Raw genomic sequence first — 22,509 nt, forward strand, 5'->3', positions numbered from 1 at the left:
TAGAGGCTAATTTTGCCACAGATATGCAGACAATTTATTTATAGTAATTGTTGGCAAATTTGCAAGTACCGTAGAACAATGGCACTGAACACAGTGCAAAACTGGTGCAGGAAACAGAATCTAAGGGTCAGTCTCACGAAAACTGTTTCAGTAACATTAATGAGGAAGCATATGCATGACATTCATAAGAATCTTAATCTCTCTGGAAAAATTCTACGTTTAGAGGTTAGTGAAGTATGGGTAATCCTGGATGTGAATCTACATGGACCCATCACAAAAAATAATATTATGTTCCAAGGCTAAAGGTGCTCTTATGTGAACTGGAAGGGCCTATGGTAGAAACTGAGGTCTAAGCCCCAAGAGTATGTATTAGATATACACAGTAACTGTAATAAGGGCTATGATAACTTTTGCAGTTATAGTATGGTGAAATAAAGTAGAACCAAAGGTGGCTGCTAAGAAGCTTGAGAAAGTGAAAAGGCTGGCCTGCTAAGCCATAACAGGCATAATCAGCAGCACACTCACTGCTGCGATGGAGACCATGGATTACAGTGAAGGAAACTATGAATAACTGGAAATATTTAGGATATCCAGTACCCTACACTAATATAATAAATGTGGTAAATATAGGAATGGTCAAGGAAATGTGGGCTGACTATAAAAAAAACTCCAGCTGCTTCAATTGACCTTAGAAGGTAACAGTTGGAAGTAGGGAGCAGTGGAAGAACAAACAACGATATTGTTCAAGAGACAGTCTTGTTTGAAGACAGTTTGAAAACAGACAGAGGTGTTGGGGCTGGGTTTATGGGGTACAGCCTGGGAAAGAGAGAGCAGTCTCTCTAAGGAAGCTAGCCACAGTTTTCCAGGTGTAAATATTTGCTATCAGAGCGTGCACGGATGAGAATATGCATAGGTGCTACAAGGATCATGGCATGTACAATCATTCTGACAACCAAGCAGCTCTAAAGTCTCTTATCAGCCCCTGCAGTGAGATAATAGATTGTTGTAGAATGCCCTGAAAGCCTAGGGGAAAGCTAAATCTGCTATGAGCCTGGGCTACTGATCACTCGGGAATCAGTTGCAATGAAACAAGCCAATAGGCTGGCAAGGACTGGTTTGATGACTCCAACTTGTTGGACTCAAACCTGTCCTAACTATCAATAAGGTGATGTAAAATCAAAACTTCTTCGCTGGCTCAATAAGCAGCATGCAGAATATTGGACTAAGATTGAAAAGTAACAAAATGACAAGCTAATGATGCCAAAAGCATTTTTTAAGATGAACTTCTGCTATCCTGGTTTCCAGCAGGAGACATACTGAGCTCATGGTACGACTAATAACTGGCCATGGGTACTTTAAGAAATAAATACGTGCACATGAGTGGTATAGAGAAAGAAGCAACCAATAAGTGTAGACTATGTGCCAAGGGGAATGAAACTGCACCACATTTAATTCTTCAATGCGAAGCACTGGAGGCTAAAAGACATTGAATATTCAGGTAATTAATTCCAAAAGAAATTGGGTCTAGTAAATAACTAGTGAAGGGTCTCCTACTACACTTTAAGCTTTACTAAAACAACAAGGAGAAAAGTTTCACAATTAACTCAGTTCTGATGTGAGCAACACAGGGCTAAGAAACTTTAGTATTGTCTCCCTGTACAAATCAAATCCAAACAAATCTTCCTTGCATTCAGTGATTCCTAGTACCAACATTGCAAGCCCATGTTGGTTACTGTTACAAGGCCAGATAAGTCAGTCATCTAAACTGTTGCTCCTCTTCAGGAACTTTAGGTTTGTCTGGCCTCTCCACAGATGCTCCTCACTCACACCACCACCACCACCACCACCACCACCATTGTAATTTGCCACTTTCTTTCCCATATTTTGGAAAACATTGTCACTAAAATTATGCAGAGTATTTTTGTTGTTAACTATTCTAATTGTGTAAATGAATAGCTAAAAACATATTCATCTACATACTCTGCAAGCCACTTTACAGTGCATGGTAGAGGATACTTCTAGTCACTGCTAGTCATTTTCTTTATGTCAAAAATGGAGTGAAAGAAAATTACTGCTTGTATACCTCTTTATGAGCCCTGATTTCCCATATTTTGTCCTTATGATCCCTATACAACACAAAAAAGTGGAAGCAGCAAAATCTTTCTGCAGTCTCTGTCTTCTTTCCTCAAAGGGTTTCCATCAAAGATCACAGAGCATTTCCATAACACACATGCTAATCAAGCTGATTGGTAATGAAGATCACTGTCACACAAATGCTATCAAACATAATGGAGAAAACCACTTTTTTTAGAGAAATCCTCACTTCACCAAACTTGTGCAAACTGAAGCCGAGTTTTGTATTTTGTCTGTTCTTGGTGCACAATCATCACTTAAATAAAATGTAAAGTCATTACCAACACAGCTCAGTCTGATCAATCACCAAATATGCTAATGTATGTTAGTCCTAATTACAACCAAAAATTTTTTGGATAAGATATTAATACACTAAAATTGTTGATCTTTTTCTATGCCTCCCCTTATTCTCAAAACAGGTTGATCCCTCTCAATTTACAATCTGTGTGACCTAGCCCAATGGCACACATACCAGGGGGGAAAAGGGGCAGTGCCCCCCCCCCTTCCCACTCTATAGTTCTCAGAAAAAAATATAGTGCACTCGGGCATTTTTATTTCAAGAAAATGCTGTAAAAGTTATGTTATCCAAGTTTTAACAGGGTCGGAACTAAAACTTCTTTATGGCTACTGAAAGTCACCATTTGTCTTCTAAAATATTCCATACCTGCCAGATCTAGCGCCCCCCCCCAAAAAAAAAGAAAAAAAAGTATACTCTACCTGCTCCCCAAAAATGTAGGTTACATCTCATTGTAATTTTAGAACAAATTTTGTTAGTAAATTCAAGATTGTTATGCAAGGCAATAAATAAAACAAGCTAAAAAGCATTTCAACAAGAAAAGACACCAGATACAGAACCACTTCCTTTCAGTTACAGAAATTGTGCAGTGTTACATTACTTACTTTTAACACTATCAGTGGTCCCCTCGCAGTAGTTCCATGAGCAAATTGAAGCTTGGACCTTCCTCCCCTTCTCTATTTTTAACAGATAACATTTCCTTCCCAACCTGGTGGACAAGAAATTCAGTTAGTACCTGAATGTGAAAAAAACCTATTAACAATAATGCAAATACACAAATGTCATTCAGTTGCTCTCTTACCTGGCACGTTCTTTGTAATTCCGGAATTCGCAGCAACAGCTCTCCAAACTTGGATGGTATTTCAGGGTAGTGAGCAAGAGTGTAATGCTGAAGTGCTTGCAGAGCCTTCTCCTGGGAGTCACGAACCTTTTCAGACTCTCGCAAGTCACTTGCATCTACAGAAAAAAATAATGAGTTTCTTTGTATTTGAATCACAACTAATGTTGCAAGAACCAAAAAATTAAGGCATTTAAATGATTTTCTTTTAAGTTCCTGTCCACCATTAGAACAATTTTGTTTTGCTGTGACTTCAACTATTAATACTTAACAAAGCAGTTACTTTATGCATGCTGTTGGGTAACTGAACTGAATCAATAACAGGCAATTTGAAACTTCCTTCAATTACCTCTCTATAGCACTGTTGGTTTTTCATGTTCATTTTCTTTAACAGCAAACTGTATGGAATAAGAATGACTAAAACTTCCTGTTCATAATTTTTTCAATCTGTCAATACTAACAGTTTAAACTATCAAGAAGTTAACAAGAATTTTTCCACTAGCTATTAACAAAACTAAATTTTCTTAAGTCTAAACAAATAATAATATAATAAAGAGCAAATCAGAAATTACTATACCTGATGTGAGCAGAAGGATGACTTTCATTGCAACATATTCGTATTGATCAACCCGCAATCGTCTTAGATGATCTGTGAAGTTTAGCATACGTTCAATGCATGCTCCAAGCCCTAATTCACGAGCTTGTCCCAAGGATAATGATTTGCCTAGGCTGACACGGATTTTACCAGGTGTTGATACAGAACGGAAACAACAAGAAAACAGCAACAGCTCACACCATGCATTGATCAGCAAAGCTATCTGATCATCAATCTACAAAGAGAAAAATAGGTACAAATGTTAAAGTGTCATAGTATCAACAACTTCCAAGAAAACATTTTAGATCCTCCCATTCTACTTTAAACAAAAAGTGGTACAGTTTTACTGAAATCAGGAGTGAATTGTGAAGACAATGCATGCTGTTTTAAAACAATTTATGAAAAAATGAATGGGGTAGGACAGAAAATTGTTAGGATTTGTATGAATTAGTCTGCTCTTATGTTATTCATGATCTCTATGCATGTAAATGATTACAACAGCAAAATCATTGTCTTCCACAAACACATATTCTCTAAATTCATTCAACAGAGCTATAATAGCACAAAGTGGTCTCTCTTACAAAGATTCCCATTCCACTGCCTCAAGCATTTATGTTAAAGCTTTAAGTGGGCTCTACCTACATGGTACAGTCCTAACAGCACACATCTGTATTTGTTCAATGTCTGCTGTCATGGTTTCCTGATAGAAACATCAAAATACTGGAATAGTACTCTAGAACTGTTCATATTAGTACTCTTGTATGCTGTATCCTTATAAATGTGCTGCTGTTTTCAAGACTCATTCCAAGAAATCAGAGTCTTCCATTCACTTCCTTACAACTTTTTTTACATGTTTTTCCCATTTCATGTAAGTCTGTGGTATTAGACTAAATCTCTAAACAATGTGAGGAGCTCCTGTAGACTATCATTAATACTGTGGACAGATACTCTTTATTAAGAGCATTATCATCCATTATTCACATTTACTGGGTGTTTAAATTCAGTACACGAGGTGGAAATTCTGGCTAAGTTGTTCTGTATTTCCTTGCAATCATCTAGTTGTGTCTGGATGCTGGAAACCACTAGATGCCACATAATCATCCTAAGATCTTAGGTCATTGTAAAATTTCATACAAACAGCATGGATAGTATTTGCATTCTTATGACTGAACCTCAAAATTATGGAGAAGAGTCCCACCCTAACTCAAATTTATCAGCAATTTCTCAGGTAGGAATTAGTTGTGTGTGACAGGAAAAGAGCATGGGTCACTCTTGTTTATAAAAAGGGTAAAACAATACATTCACAGAATTACAGTCCAAGTTCATTAATTTCTGCATATCATAGAATCCTAGTATATATTCTAAGCTCAAAGGAAATAATATTTCTGGAGGAAGAAAACAGCACGGATTCATGATCCTATCCTGCTATCGTGCAGGTAACGGAACTGATGAATATTTATGAATACTGAGAACATTAATGACTTTATTACTCTTCCTTAGGCCACACCAGATGCTACTTTTGTTTATGTTTAATGTTCTCTGTCCACTATAATGCACTCGGTTCTCCATTAGCCAAACATTCTGCAAGCCATTCATATATTTGTAAATATATTCCGTATGATGTCATCTTGGTTTTCAGTTGACAATATGATACAATGTCAAATGCCATTTGGGAAACTACAATAATGAAATCTACCTACTCACCAGCAAATACTGTTTGCAAGGTATCATGTGTGAATAACAAAAGATGTATTTCACCTGCAAATTTCTTCCTCCAGGAATATCACTCTGTTCAAGCTTAGAATATGCTCAAGGACCCTAAAACAGACAGGTGTTAATGGTCTTGGACTGTAACTCTGTGAATTTATTGTTTTGCCCTTTTTATACACAGGAGTGACCTCTGTTCTTTTCCCGTCACACACAACTATTTACTACCAGAGAAATGGCTGATAAATTTGCATTAGTGAAGGGCTCTTCTGCTTCATTTCAAGCTTCACTCATAAGAACAGGAATACTATCCATGTGGTTTGCATAATATTTTACAATGAATCAAGAGCTAATGGTGGTTATGTGACATCCAGTGGTCTCCAGTACACAAGCAATCTGAGCCCCTGAAGTACAGAATCACTTTGTATACTGTGCTATTTTGGAAATTAAGTCAGTCAGTTCACATATAATATGCATTCCAGTCAACTAACATCTAGCATCAACCTTGTCACCCACTCCTCCCACTCTTTCTTTCTCTTATTCTTATAACATTTATTTTTATTTATAGTTACCTCGTCCTGTTTCCACATTTTTACTTCTGTTTGCATCAGATTCTCCATTCCCATTTGCTTCATTTCTTATTGCTATACTACATTCCACTTCATTATCCTTTTACCTGCATTTTTATTGTATTGTCTGTATTCTTCCGTTTCATTATCTCTGTCATATTTAACCTACTGTTAATATTTTCTCCTTTTGTATGATGGACAATTACACTATGTCATATACAATACTGTTGCTCTACAACTGTTACACAGCATGCATGCTCCTACCGTCTAAAGTTTTATCAGTTATTTTATGTGTATTTTATTCAGTTTCTTAATTGTAATGAACTTACTTGTAGGATAGCATGTGTAAAGGAAAGCCACATGCTTTGTCCATAAGTAAATTGTTATCACAGTAGGATGACCATTATAAGATGTATTCATACAGGGTGGCCAGAAACAGTCTGAAAAGCTTTTCTAGATGTTGCAGGGTAGGTTGTGCCGATTAATAATTGTTACAAAAAAAGTTGATACATTGCACCATTTTTGAATTAATTTGCATTACAGTCAATCAATCAGGCTCTTACGCACACAAATTCAAGTGACCCACCAGATACTGTTAATGTCAGTTGTTCTCATAGCCTAGATGATGGCACACAAGACTGCTCAGCCTCTGGCTTAGGTTCGATCCTTACTGTCACCCACGTACAATTTTTGTATCACTCACTTGTTTGATTTTAGGAAACCAAACAAAGAACATGTTTGGCAACAGTGTCTCTGGCAGGCCACTAGAATTTGCACATGTGATGGCCTGATTTACTAATATCAGTGCTAATTAACTCTCAAATGGGACAACATAAAGAATTTTTTCTTAAAAATTACTTCTCCACAAAGGCTCCCCTGAAACACCCTTACAAGTTTGTCAGACTGTATCAATGCAATTTACAATAATTTGTAACTTCATACGGAGTAGTCTCAGTTGAACTTCAATTGGAAGAAGATGGGGTATGAGGTAGTGCTGTTCAATTTTACTAATGTTACTTTATACTTTTTGTGTGTGGAGCTATTACTGAGCTTGTTTTGTGATATTATTGTTTCCTCTCAACAATTTCATTATAAAGAACAAAGCTAAAAATGGAAACCTTATGTTGTGCACAATATTTTTCAGAGTTGGAATAATCTGAACTAATAAAATTGCAATCATCTCTTTTGCAAACATACCAGTGATATAAGTATTTTGGTTTTGTTATTGCTAGTGATGTACACTCTAAATGTCATTGAAGGACCAAAAATATACGGTGAAATTTTAAAAATACATGGCACAGAAGTGAGGTACATTATGTGGAAATTAGATGCAAATCCTCTCATAAATAAATAGATTTATATCTGTCAGGTACAACACGTATGTAGTTCATATGCTGGGGCATACTTACAGAAATGTTCTTAAACAGAGGCAAGCTTTTACACCACTTCACAAGACGATAAAGCCTGTGATCTGCAATGTTGCACAAATTGGAAAGAAAGTCTGGGCCATTATTACTGGATGCAGAGGTACTGGAACTTCCATTGCTGCTATTGCTACTGGAACTATGTTCTGCCAGCTTTTGAATTTCCTGATCATTGTAGTGCCACAAGTGCTCCACATCCATTATTTCCTAGAAAGTAAAAAAAATCCTTTAAATGTGGACTCAACATAACAAAATTATCATCTAATGTGAAAATATAAACTTAACTATGGAAAATTCCCTTAAAGGCATATCACTGTCCCAAAATGATGATGTAATCAAACAGTGAACCAAAGGAAATTATAGAGGTAAAAATACATGGTAAACATTTACTTTATAGTCACCTGATTTGAACTGACTTTTAAGCAGCTGCAATTTTCATTCAATTAACGCAAGACACAAAACTGAACTGCAATAGAATTACGCTTGCTTAATTAGTATGTAAGTAGGTGTGTCTCTATTTCAGGGTCCATCTTCAATATTTTAAATAAAAGCTAAGGGATTAAACTTCTGTTTACATAAATATACTGAAAAAATTACCAATTATCCACCTAATTATCTGAATGAATTACTCACAGCTCTTTACATTACATTACTGTAGTTCATTGAGCAGTATTAATTTACTAGGAACAACTATGAGCACAGAATGAACCCAACAAGTGCACAAGAATTGACGGGCTGTATCACAAAAATTAATTGTGCAACAAGTTGCATATCAAAGAACGATGTTCATGTATACCACTTATCTAACTATGTTAACAGCTAGTAAGCATACAATAAGTCAAGTGTATAGGCGCAACTCCTCTCAGTGAAGGAACAAAATTTCTGCCATTTTGTACATTACCGTATTTACCTGATTATAAGAGGAGAGATTTTTTCCCAATTCCACAAATTTCATAAATACAGGGTTGTATTATATTTTCAGATTAAACTATTTCTGCTGATGTCAACATTTTTTCTGCAGGTTACTAAGTTAACATAGGGGTCATCTTGTATTTATAGATGGAGATTTGGGTAAATTGAGGTCATGAGCAGACATACTTCAAAGTATTCAGAAGGGTAGCACTGGCCAAGCATTAATCACATTCGAACAGGCTCAAGATTTCGTGATACATCAAAGTGCTTGATACAGTATAAAGCTTGCTCAAAATATCATGTGAGATTTGACTCACAAGGGGAAGGGATAGGTGAGAAACTATGAACAACAATTTATTGCTCTGTGTTTTACAGCATTTTCATCTTATATTTACATATGAAGCTTTGGCTTTTGAGGTTTTGTATGGATTTGTTTTGAAGAGGGTAAAGTTTAGCAAACAATACGCTCATTCAAATAGACTTGAGATTTCCCAAGTACAGCTCAATACAGTATTCATCTTGTTCATATCCGTCATATGACATGTGACTTGTGGATCTAGTGCAATGGGTGCATACATGAGAAACTATGAACGAGGCACAACAACAGTCTAATGCTCTGCTTAAATAATTGACAATTTTGTGAAACACAGGGGCAAACAGCATTAAATTCTATCAACTGACAAACCTCTGATACATGTATGGATACCATATACACATGTTTTTGCTGCTTTTCAAGTAAAGGCCAAAATCTTGTCCTTCAGAAATCATTACGTGATTCTGAACCCTAGTCAGCATTTTATTTGGTTATGAGAAACCAAAGATTTACAAAGTGCACTGCACATGTAAATCCGATTGTTCATGCATTAGAATACCAGGGAAAACATCACCAGAGTTTAACCAGCTTTAGAACAAGGTAGTGATATTCAGATCAAACGAGAAAGAAAATTAATCCACAATTAAATGTGTAACAAACAAAACAAATCACAGTAAACTGACCGCAATTGTATTGCAAAAACAAATTATAGTGAAAAGATCCATTGTGGAGATAGTACCAACAAACAGCACCAGATTGTGGGATGAGTGAAAGTTCGAGTATTGGATTTAATTGTGATTCCAGTCTTTTATTTATGTATTAGTTGCTGCTGTTACATCTGACCTGCACTCTGGAAGATATAACCATCCATGTTTCACTGTTGCTCAAGCACAGCACTGCAGAAGGCTTGGAGGGGGAACAGTGACACGAGCTTAGCTGAAAACTATAATGAGTGTGAGGTGGTGAATGGTGTGGAGCAGCAAATTTTGTCTTGCTGGGGAATGTATATTCTGTACTCTGCCTATTTATGAATTTCTACCATATTTAAATTGCAGTTTGCCTGAATCCATTTGCACTTGGAATTGAACTGACTTTAAAATTGGCCGAATACTCAACAATAACATACATTTCTGCAGGAGATGCTAAAAGTCGAGGCTGGGGTCAGTGGCTTATTTATGTGTTTCGTGCAATAATGTTGTCAATGCTCATCATGAGGTATGATGTGAATGAAAAGGAATGTGTCAGCTGCACAGCCAATGAGCGAGCAGAGGGTAGACAACATGTTTTTGTAGCAGATGACATTGTAACATTCTCATGTCAGTACAGAACCAAATTCTGCTGTGTGTTTAAAAACAGAATCATCACAGCATCATATTCGGAAGAAACAACCAAATATTTGTGACAACAAAGATACTTTTCATAGTTTCCCTTTTAGGATGATGACAATGATGATTAAAAATAGTGCTACCACAGATGAAAGAAGCAGTTAAGATAAAAATTAGTGAAAACAATTTCTTTTTGTTTATTTTATTTCTCCTTGTATTATCAAAATGTATACAACCAATAAATGGTATAAGTTTAGAATAGATGTAATGGTAACTTTCTAGGCAGATACCTTACATAAATAAAAGTTTGTAATTTTGATTAGTCAGAATATGTTAAAAAAATAAATTTTTCTCTAGGAGCCTCTTAAAAAATGGAGGTCGGGGGAGGGAGTCATCTTATACTCAGGTAAATACTGTATTTCTTTGTTCCCTTCACATGTGCACTCTCAGATTATTCATAGAATCTGATGACTGACTCATAATGAAGCATTTTCACGAGTTAAAGTAATGTGAATGTGCTCTTATCATATTTATTTTCACAAGGAAACAGAAGATACTATGAATGAGATTTTTCCTTGGTTGTTGTTAGGTTGGTCAGAACTAACAAAAAGGAAACCCTGCACCAAATACTTCGACTTGACTTACCTGCAACAGCTGAGGAACAGCAGGCTTTTCAGATGGCCGTGACCCCGAACTTCCAGCAGTCCCTGTGCTAGAAACACTTCCTCCTGCCACTGCACCCACATCTGGAGCCTCCAGTTTAACCTGGGGGTCACCAGAGGGTGCAATGAGCTTGTAGCTGGGCATGTCACTACCAGGTGCAGCTACCAAACTAGGTGGTAGCGTATATGAGCACTGGTAGGTACTGCGACCGCCACGGGTTCGGTCTTCTCTGATGGCTGCAAAACAAAATCAGTGTTATTGTCCTGACTATGTATGTTACAAAAATGAGTCAAGGTGTTAAGTTCTTTGGAAAACTATACTTAAAATTTTCAAATAGAAATTTAACTTATAGCATTGAGTTTCTTTTGTGAAAACAAAATCTTTTGTTAGTAACCACAAAACATACAAGCATACACGCTTTGCAAAAATTCATTTATTAACTTCATATGGCATACCATTTCTTCATGTCTCATCTCAAAAAATTTATTGGTACAAAGGTAATACATGGCATTAATTCATGAACTTTTTTCAGGCATATGTTTAAGACGCTGAAGATTTCAACATGACATATCAGTGTATCCACTCTCTTATGGAACTGACATGGCAAATAGATACAGAGTAAAAGAGTAAGTACACATTCATTCTGCAAGTGTATAACTGACCAGTACTACCTGAAGTGAACAGCTCTGCCTACTATTGACATAAGCGTATGCTGTGTGGCAACATGAAATTTAAATAAACTTTCACAGTAAGTAAAGGCCAACAGAGATACATCAAAAATGTCCATTATGAGACATAAGTTTATAATGAACCCTCATGTCTGTTTAGAACTGTTCAGTATATACACTGTGTATATAGATTATGTTGGTGTTGCAATATTTACAAAAGATAAAAATACATACACCATTTTCACATACTCACTACAGAGAGAATCTATATACACAATAGCTCATTTACCCCATTCCATCTAGTTCTATACAATTCAGAATATCATAAATATTACAAACATTTGTCCATCTTCACAGACCAAAATCAACAAGGTGAATGCAACGAAATGCCAGTAAACTGTAAAAATAATTTCTTACACACTTAATTCAGTTTTAGAAAAGTACAAAACACATAATTGTGAATAACAAACCCCAATAGGTAGTGCACACAAAGACTAGAAAAAAGATACTGTACAACATTTAGCGAAGCACCTCCTCAAAGTAATGACCTCTGTGGTGGTGACTATGTAAAGATGATATGACATGATGAAACATGTTCCATAAAAGAAATTGCCACACTGTGGTGATCTGCTTACACTGTTTTATATACGCCCACAAGAAATTTACTGGCATGAGAGTAGGTTATTGTGAGCACCAGAGGGTACTTATTCGTGGTATCAATTTAGCAGGATACATAGTAGAGATACGACTCTGGATGTAGTGAAGTCTCGTCATGTTGAAACCACATCAATGTCACACGTTTCACCAATGGTGCTAGTTTCATCTGCAAGTATTGTGCTCCTGTTAGATGAGCATTAAGGAAATGGGAATCAATGACACAAACACTAATGATTTTAAACCATACTTTTGGTTATAACCTGTATGTTACTACATCTCCGCTGCTACTACCACAACACGCATCTTGCAGTTTACGCAGCACATTGTTCGGGTGCCCCAGGGCCCCATCAGAGGTTGCGTACCATGGGCCAGCACCTCAATCACCTGCAGCCGACAGCCAGCGCCCCTGGCAGGCAAATGCTATTTATATTGCTGTGCGTCAGCTCCAGCCAGCAATATGTACACCTCCACAAGTCTGTACTTATCATGTGTCTGTACCTGTCTGTGTGTATTTGTCCCTTGTCTGTACCTGATATGTACGCTGTCATTTCATGACCCAATAACTGTTAAGCTGTCACTTTGTGACCTAATAAACATTCCATTGTTGCTCAAAATGTCTTTGCTGTGCCCAATAGGAACTATTCATACACCAGAAATGTTTTTGTGATAATGACTATTGTTGTCAATCCCTGATAGCATCCAGAAATAATATCTGTGCTCAAATGACAGTGACATTGCCACATTGTGTAAGATGTGTGCCTATAAATTATTATCATGGAGGTCCTAGTGTAATTGCAGGTGTATAGGTAAAACTCATGGGTGTGAAGTATCTGCATAGCAGATACTCAGCTAATGGTCTTCTGTGCAAGTGCCATTGACCTAGCATGAGGGTTTACACTACCGGTCAAAGATTTTCAATCACCTATCACTACTATGGATTTGCAGTTACAACAGGAATTTTGTTTTGAATAATCTGTCATATCCTCATTCTGATAATAAAATAAGTATAAATATGTAAAGACCAAATGCCTCTGTTATGTATCTCACTGGTTTTCATCTAGGGGGGCACTAATAAGTATCCACAACAACACTGACCTGCCTTTACCTATGACACTTCCATCTGGATAGGCCTCACTCCTTGAGCTATTTGTGTAGCAATCAGTTTGCATTAGTTTACAGTCGACTGAGTATCTAGCAGTGTGTCTGTGTACCTGATCAGATTCATACCATATTACCCCCTAATGGGATGGGAGCTGGAGTTTGCAACTGAAAAATGTGTTATAATAATTTTAGCACTGCATCTGTTTCAGTGGTAAGCATTGCTAGGATTGACACTTCCTGGCACTTAGAACTGCATAGGAATTATTTTATTTTCTCAAATTCAAAAGCAACTTTCTTTATCCAATTATGTCATGGAAATTATGCGGTTAGTGCATTCAGCAACCTAGAAACCATGTGATGAGCTAATTCCAACTGTCAATAATGTATCAGATATAGCATCTGAACTGTTGTATCAAAATCCAAAACACTTAGTCACCTTGAATCACTACAACATCCATATACATAGTTCCTAGAAATAATACTCATGCATGTGATAAACATAAACATTATGGCTGCAGTAACACCAGCAACTGCAATATTCTAGACACTTTCCCAGATGTCACAATGTTAGCACTAAATCTAAGCTTTGTTTATGATTGACAATAATAATGATTGCAGTTATGCTATTGAGAAAATTCTATCCTCAAAACTAATTCATGAATGAAACAAAATTATTAAGATTGCTGTTGAAATATCACTATCAGTAATATTTTGGGTGGTGGAATGGTGTACCCTAGTGGCTTGTTTAACAAGTTAACATTTCAGGAGGAGAGAAAGCTGGAACACATGTCCTCCATAGAGTGGTGCTACCTATTGCGGCATTTGGAACTTATTCTAGTTATGAGTTTGCATACCGACTGCAACATCTTGTGACATGACTGGCGAGCAAGTGACCAAGTGGTAAGGGCAGGCCTTGGCTCATCCCTGTCTGAATTACAATGGGCCACGCTGCTCGCCAGGGAGTTTCCATAGAAGTGCAAACCCTCTTTTAGTTTGCTTCGGTCCCAGTACTATTTTTATGTCAGAGAGAGAGAGAGAGAGAGAGAGAGAGAGAGAGAGAGAGAGAGAGAGAGAGAGAGAAACAGACTAAATCACAATTAAAGTGATTTGGGGGCAAATCATCTGGAAAATGACACATTAATATAAAAAAGGCAGTATTCATTTGGCTGTAATCAAATGTTACAGATACATCAAAGTTATTTGCTGGCAGTTTCCCGGACCCCCATAAAATTGTCTTACCTTCAAGCTTCATCCCCATTTTTAGGCATTTTTCAAAGCGACATGCAGGGCATTTCTTCCTGGTTGAGATTGTAACGAGACAAGAAGATCCTCGAAGACAGACATAATTCTTGCGATTCTGCACTGTTCGCTTGAAGAATCCTTTACAGCTTTCACATGAAAAGATTCCATAATGGAAGCCAGAAATTTTATCACCACATATTGGACAGGGGCTGAAACAACATACATTTACTCATTCAAACATGATTGTGATAGATCTTCCTGTATTAGAATTCTTAAAGTATTTAACTGGATAACACACACTATACTGTATTTAACTTCTCTCTGAATAGCAGAAGTGTAGAGTGATTGACACCCACACAAAAACAAATCAGAACATAGCTAGCTTTTGGACTAATCCAAAATCCTAAAATTCACACTACTATTATGTGAGTGGTCTCCCTTACTCTTAAATTATTTACACGTTGCAAGAACTTTCCCTACAATAAAAATACTCAGTTTAATTGATGAAAGGAGATAATATAAATATGTAGCAAATGAAGCTGGTTGAAGGGAATGTAGATGTCTAAAAAATGAGAATGGCAGAATACGCAAATTATGAAAACAGGTATAGCTAGATGTGAAATGCTAGGCTGCAGAAGCATACATGACTAGGTCAGAGGTGCTGCCTATAGGAAAAGTGAAGACACCGTTTGAGAATAGAGAATCATCTGTATGAATATTAAGAATTCAGATGACAAGCTCGTACTAAGCAAAGAAGGGGATGCTGGAAGATGAAATGACTACACAGAGGGTCTATACAAGGGAAAAAAATTGTATGACAACGTTATAGAAAGAGAAGAAGTCGTTAATGGAGATGAGATGGGAGATATGATACTGTGAGAAAAATTTGACATAAGTCAAAACAAAACCTCCAATGACATTCCCTCTGAATTATTGAAATCCTTGAGAAAATCAACTCTGGCAAAAATATTCCACATGGTGTGCAAGATACGAGAGACAAAATACCCTCAGACCTCATGGCAAATTTAGTAACACTAATTCCAAAAAGGCAGGTGCTTACAGGTGTGAATATTAATGTACTATCATAAGTCATGGTTGGAAAATACTAACATGAATTATTAACAAAATAATGGAAAAAGGGGTAAAGGCCAACCTCAGGAATGATCAGTTTGGGTTCTACAAAAATTTGGGCACACACGAGGTAAAACCACCCCTACAACTTGTCTTAGAAGATAGACTGAAGAAAGCCAAATCTACATTTATAGCATATGTAGACTCAGAGGAAGCTTTTGACAATGTGGACTGAAGTACACTCTTTGAAATTCTGAAGGTAGCTGGCATAAAATACAAGGAATGAAAGGTTATTTAAAAGTAGTGCAGAAACCAGGCTACAGTTATATGAGTCGGAGGGCATGAAAGGCAAGCAGTATCTGAAAATGGAGTGAGACATGGTTGCAGCCAATCTGTCTTCTGTACAATCAGTCTGTACATTGAGCACGATCTGAAAGAAACCAAGAAGAAATTTGGTGGTGGGGGGTGGGGTGGGGGGGTGGAGAACAAATAAAACATTTTGACAGAATTAAAATGTCATCAGCAAATCTCAGACACAACAAATGACTTTGGAGAGTAGCTGAACAAGATGGACAGTGTATTGAAAAGAGGTTATAAGGTGAACATCAACAAAAGCAAAACAGGGTAACGGAACATAGTCTAATTAAATCAGGCAAGGCTGAGGAAAGAGTATTAGGAAATGAGACACTGAGTTTTGCTATTAAGGTGGAAAAAGTACTGCTGATGGCCAAAGTAGAGAGGATATATAGTGCTGCTTGGGAATAACAATAAAGGAATTCTCGTAAAAGCTAAATTTGTTAACACTGAATGTAGATTTAAATACTAACAAGGCTTTTCTGAAGGTAGCCTTACCTAGTTGTAAAACATGACCAATAAACAATTCAGAAAAGAGGAGAATAGTAGCTTTTGAAATCTGGTGCTACAGCATAATAATAACGATAAGATGTGTAAATTGAATAACTAATGAGAAGGTACTGAACAAAACCAGAGAAAATAAAATTTATGGCACAGCCTGACCAAAAGAATTGATTTGGTAATGAAGATAAGTGTGGGTGTAAGACTTGCAAACACAGAACAAGTGTCAAACACAGTAAGCAGATTAAGATGGATGTAGGCTGCAGTAGATCCTGTCTTCAGAATGAAGACTGCAACCATCACAACCCCAACAAGGTATATAACCATTTACTGTTTCATAAGTTCTGTAAGAATTCAAAATACCACACATATGACTTGGTTATTTTAGATGTCTGATAATTAACTAGAGGCAGCCTTTTTGTTATTGTTTTTTTTAAGATATTTCATCTCCTACATGTATGCAGAAAAAATACTGTTTCCTACCTACAGGTAAAGCTAAGTATCAGATACATAGGAAAGTCCATCTACATGTACATCCATGGTTACAGGTTCTCAGCAAACTATTTTACAAACATATAGTTGTGGACGTCGTATGCTTCATGCATCCATCTTTTTAGACATATGAATTTCTACTAATTTCTGCCTGTCAGCATTTTCACATGGCAACAACTATGTAAGAGTTATCTACACCATTCAGCTATTTTACTTTTATACATTGTTTGTTATTTTCTATCTTATCTGTAAAGCATCTGAGATCAATCATCTGTCTTTGTCAAAGATTACAAAATGGGAAAAACATACATATTATGGAAATGATCATTTGTAATTGTATTTCTGAGGTACATGTTCTTTTATCCCAAGCAGTCTTTTGACCACTAAAATGTATCAGGTTCATGAAATTTCCTACTGAGATTGTTTCATTTACGCTAATAACAATTTTAAAAATTGCAAAATTAAAATGATAACTGTAACTTTTATCTGAAATTACTAAGAGTTTTCTAAGATGCTGTAGCAATTAGGAGAGACATCATCCATAAACAATAAGCAAATATTCCAGTAATAATGACTTTAGTGAAGTTTGAAGAAACCTGAGAAAATGCTACGCATAAAAAAATTAATTCACTTTTAGATGCAAAGAAGGCAGTTTATGCAATATTGAAACTTCCTGGCAGATTAAAACTGTGTGCTGCACCAAGACTCCAGCTCGAGACCCTTGCCTTCCACAGGCAACTGCTCTACCATCTCAGCTACCCAAGCACGACTCACACCCCGTCCTCAAAGCCTTACTTCCACCAGTATGTCTCCCACCTTCCAAACTTTACAGAAGCTCTCCTTTTTTTCCCCATTAGAATTACACAAGATCATAAAATGTCAAATTGTTGGCACATTCAATATTACGGCATTCTCCTGTACTACTATTTAATACATTCAAGTACTAAAATAATGCATTTAAAAAATCTTGATGTCAACTGTTTCAAGCATATTTGTTATGAACCCACCTGTTGATAAGCTGCTGCCTAGAAATTCCAGGAGGTGCAGCAAGGGCAGAATGCTGTTGCACCATATCTGATGCCAGGGTAGACATTTTGTCATCCAGAATATTGGCACTACTCTCTCGTTCATCTGATATATTATGGAATTGTGATTAATACTAGTCAGAATGAACTAGACATTATGTTTTAAACAAAAATTAGATTATTAATTAACTGTGGTGTGCATTAAGGGAATGGTTACTTAGTTGAAACTATTTCCTTAATGTAACTAATATCCTTTTTGTAACTCATAATACATTGAATTTAGAAATACAAAGGTTTCAAAATTCAATTATTTATAGCCTTAATTTTCAAAGAGTTGTATTATTTAATGTAATGTGGCATAAAACAATGTTACATCATTATTTTGTAGTTGGTGACTATGACAGTAAGATACAAATTAATGGGAAAATAAGCAGTTCATTATCATGAAAACTTGACAGGTAAAAACTAGTTTGCCAAGGAACACTTAAAAATTATTGCAATAGAGAAAGATAATCTTAAACAATGACAAATCCACAATTTTTCTTTTCAATGACTGAAATTCTTTTTTCATGCATTGGATACATCAAGTAAATTTAAATAATGGCAAGAAAGTACTTGATTCCAAAATTACATCTGAAGGTTATATCTGAAAGTGCCACTGAAAGTGATGTGTGTTACAAACAATCTAGTGAAATGTGCCAAACAGCTTGTATTGCACAATTTGTAAACATCATACAAAGAGGGTATTGCATACAAAGTTATTAAAGGACAGAAATACTATCAAAAGCTGGAATTTACAATTATAAGTATTTCAATAGAAATCTGACATATCTAAGACAAGCATTTATGATGTCTTTCTTTTTGTTATGATTCCAACTGTAAATGGTAACTGCTGGCTCACTTACAAATATTTATTACTGCTTGAAATTTATGAGTATCTTTTGTAGATGGAGCAGAATGTTCAGTAATTTATACAAACATTAGTTAGTGGTAGTGAACACCAGAAAATGCTACACTTAAATTGACAACCAGATATATTGAGTTTGGAGTGCATCCATTCTTGAAAGTGCTTCTTTGACAAGACATTTGCACATGTCTCCTGTATGAACAGCAAGATACTAATTATATCTCTTCTTCTTGCTTTCTGACAGTCTGTCCTCTACAAAATTATTCTTAACATCAGCAGTAAAGCTCTTAGAGACAGAGCACTAGCCATTTTACAATAAGAATAAAATAAGCCATCATTCATAATACATCCACTCTAATATGAACTCTACATACATGAGAAAACACAATACCAATATTAAGAACAACTGCTGACACTAAAAAATTACTGAAGCAGGAAAACAGAATATGGAAGAAGTTATGTAAGAATAAATGTTAACATTATTATCCTAAATAAGTGACAAAAATTTCTGTATTATAGTTTTGGACATGTACTAAAGTTGAGGGAGGAAATAAAATATACCATAAGGGAGTAAAAGCTGTTTGTATTGGCAACTGACAGTAAAAATATTTGTAAAATTACCTGTAACTTCAGTGCTAGGTGCTGCATGACCTCCATACAAAACTGGCCCTCTCGGCAACACGGGCGATGAGAAGTTGTGCAGATGTCGAGACTGTATTGGTGAATGACTGGGGGAAAATTGTGTGGGTGAATAACTGTAACAACTGCTGTGTTGTGAACCTCCATACTGGGACGCATCTGAATTGTTTCGAGAGAGTGATGGAGTATATGGAGAACTGAAGCCTGAAGAAGGAAGTCCTGAGGAAAGAGAAATAATAGTTTAATGAAAAACTAACAATAAAAGAAAATCTCTTAATTACAGGTGAAACACACAACTTACTTGGATTTACTCCTCAAAATGCAGTAGCGTGACCACTAAGTGGTGCTACAAAAAATATTTTTTTAGTGTATGTTAATTATTATCTGAAAACCCTAGGATTAAATTCAATGTTACTTACACGTATCATTGGTTTCACACTAACTGATACAAAACATTTGAAACAAAATATGAAATAAGAACACCAGTAGGTATCAGAATGCATTTTGCCTTAAGCAAACAAGCATGTTACCAGAAGGAATACACAATGCTACATGAAGAATGTCTGAGCAGTAATCAGATTCGAAAAGTGTGCACAATAAACCTGGAGTAACAGGTCTGATAGTAAAAGGAAGGACAAATTTAACAGATCACAAATGAAAACTATTGTAGGTATTTTGATGTAGATATACTGTTTCATGAGGAAGGTTTTTTGTTATACAATTTATAAATATTTTATGCCAATTGGCTGAACTATGATGCCTCAGTTTTCTTTTTATTTTCTGGATCACAATAATATAGTCATTTAGAATTTTTCAATTTTAGTTTCAATTGCTAAACAACCATCTTCTGATATATAAAAGTAACAAACAGAAAAATGGTATCAGGTTAGTGATTTTAATAAAATTTAACAACATACATTATTTCAAAATAATAAAATGTAAAACAGTGAAAATGTAATATGTACATGTGGGCCACAATACCATCTTCAGCATGTCTCTGAACTATGTAAATAATAGAAAATGCCCTATCACTTTGAGTGAAAAGTTACCAATCTTTAAGACCTATGTTACTTAAAGGGACTCAACTCCACTGGAGACAGGCAGACCAGGTGGTGCGGTACCTTGCATCTCCTACCACTGCCATGAGATGTCACTCTAAATGTCAATTAAATGTGGAATAGCTAACATTTGTGCCTCCTGTGAACTTTTCTGGCACATGCAACTTAAACTGTAAGTTATATGAAAGTTATGATGTTCTTTGAATTTCAATCATAACCTGCACAATGGCCCATAAACAAAATTACTGCTACTCCAGACATGTTGTCCAGCTGTAGATTCTTACTGCTAACTGTGTGAGCTAGCTACTGGTGTAGTAAGAAAAAGACATCAGAAACATTGGCAGTGAATATTATGATGATAACAGCTATTCTTATGTGTGTGGCCTGTACTAAAGGTACGGCCTTTCTGCCATACATTCCCAGAGTGACTGACAGAATCGGCCGTATATTGCGCAAACATGGCGTAAAGACGATCTTCAAACCGACAAGGAAGATCAAAGAGTGTCTTAGATCGGCGAAGGAGAAAAGAGACCCACTTGCAAAGTCGGGAATATACCGCATACCATGCACATGCGGAAAAGTTTATGTCGGGATGACTGGACGATCCATTAACACCAGGATCAAGGAGCATAAGCGACATTGCAGGTTGGGGCAGGTGGAGAAATCGGCCGTGGCAGAACACGCACTGAATGAGACCGACCACGTAATAAAATTCGCCGACACGGAAGTTCTGGCTGTAGAGAACCACTATCACACACGCTTGTTCAGAGAAGCTGTAGAAATACAAAAACACGCGAACAGTTTGAACAAGAAAGAGGAAAGCCTTAAGGTCAACGGATCCTGGCTTCCCGTACTGCAGCGAACGACCGTCGCAGGTAGCAAGAGGAGAACCGCACCGGAAATGACCGCGGAGAAGCCCTCGGACGTTGGCGCGCCAGGTACATATAGTCTGCGCCCGCGAGCTCGGCTCCAGTTCACCACCGGCAATGGAGGGTGAAGCTTTGACAATGCCAGCCACTCGTGCTGGCGAAACGTCAGAAAAATCATTAGATGAACGTCGGCCGAAGAACCCAAGACAGAAGCCAATAGGCAGGTTGTCAACAAGTGGCCACGAAAGCCTCAACAATTTTGTACATAATTTTGCTACCCCACACATCGCATTCCATATTAAATCTGGAAAACTGTGCTTCATTTTCAACAGAAGTAACTTCTTTAACACAGAGTGCCCTTTCAGTTACTTCATAACATGCTAAATTCCTAAAATTTATTTGAGAACAATCATCTGGAAATGTTTAGATTTTTCTGTAATATGCATCCAGTGCATTAACAACAGTAATTAATTTCATGTGGCTCAACTGCCTGGTGCAAGCCTTTCAACTGGACATCTCTTCAGCTACTTTTATATCCCTAACCTACAACTGTAATCCTACCACGGAAAGGTGACCTCCAGTTTAATATGATATTCAAACCACACATCATTCCTGGTAAATCTTCATATCTTTGAGAGGTGAAGGCTAGGTTAAAGGCAGACTGAAAAAAATCCACAGACCAACCAAGATTCAATCCCATGAACTTTCCATTTCCAGACATATACTTTATTGCTAGACCAGACCTGACAATGCATTGATGCTGCTGCACCAGCAAAGATTTCCTACAGCATTATACAGTCAGCAGATAACGAAAATCTTAAAACAAACTTAAAACAGTATCTCACAAATATTTTAGTTGGAACAGGCACACAGTCACCAAAAGTCTGAATAATAACATTCTAACATGGTTGCAGAGCCTAAACTGTACAGTAATTTAAATAAAATGAAGTCACATTTTAATTCATCCAATGACAGTCAAAGTAGCAGAATGTTATCAATCAGACTATGTTAGAGAAATGTACATTTCTGAAAAGTAAATAGTCACCTCCATAACTGTAGCAACTGGAATCGCCATACTGTGATGCATCTGAATTGTTTCGTGATAGAGATGGTGTGTATGGCGAACTAAAACCAGAAGACTGAATACCTAG

At 36.5% G+C, this 22,509-nt stretch overlaps 1 protein-coding gene across 3 annotated transcripts in view; it reads right to left on the bottom strand.

Moving 5' to 3' along the window:
• LOC126248170 (nuclear hormone receptor FTZ-F1 beta) overlaps positions 1–22,509 on the bottom strand; it is a 440,744-nt gene that overhangs the window by 10,789 nt on the left and 407,446 nt on the right. For all 3 annotated transcript variants that reach the window (XM_049948931.1, XM_049948933.1, XM_049948932.1), the window contains 9 exons: positions 22,404–22,505; positions 19,414–19,650; positions 17,868–17,991; positions 14,440–14,651; positions 10,757–11,010; positions 7,547–7,768; positions 3,844–4,096; positions 3,231–3,385; positions 3,034–3,137 (listed from right to left, as the gene is read on the bottom strand). In XM_049948931.1, the coding sequence (XP_049804888.1) occupies positions 3,045–3,137; positions 3,231–3,385; positions 3,844–4,096; positions 7,547–7,768; positions 10,757–11,010; positions 14,440–14,651; positions 17,868–17,991; positions 19,414–19,650; positions 22,404–22,505 (1,652 nt within the window). In that variant the 3' untranslated portion in view covers positions 3,034–3,044. The remainder of the gene's footprint in view (positions 1–3,033; positions 3,138–3,230; positions 3,386–3,843; positions 4,097–7,546; positions 7,769–10,756; positions 11,011–14,439; positions 14,652–17,867; positions 17,992–19,413; positions 19,651–22,403; positions 22,506–22,509) is intronic.

This window comes from Schistocerca nitens, chromosome 3 (assembly GCF_023898315.1).
Source record: "Schistocerca nitens isolate TAMUIC-IGC-003100 chromosome 3, iqSchNite1.1, whole genome shotgun sequence".
Classification (NCBI taxonomy): Eukaryota; Metazoa; Arthropoda; class Insecta; order Orthoptera; family Acrididae; genus Schistocerca; species Schistocerca nitens.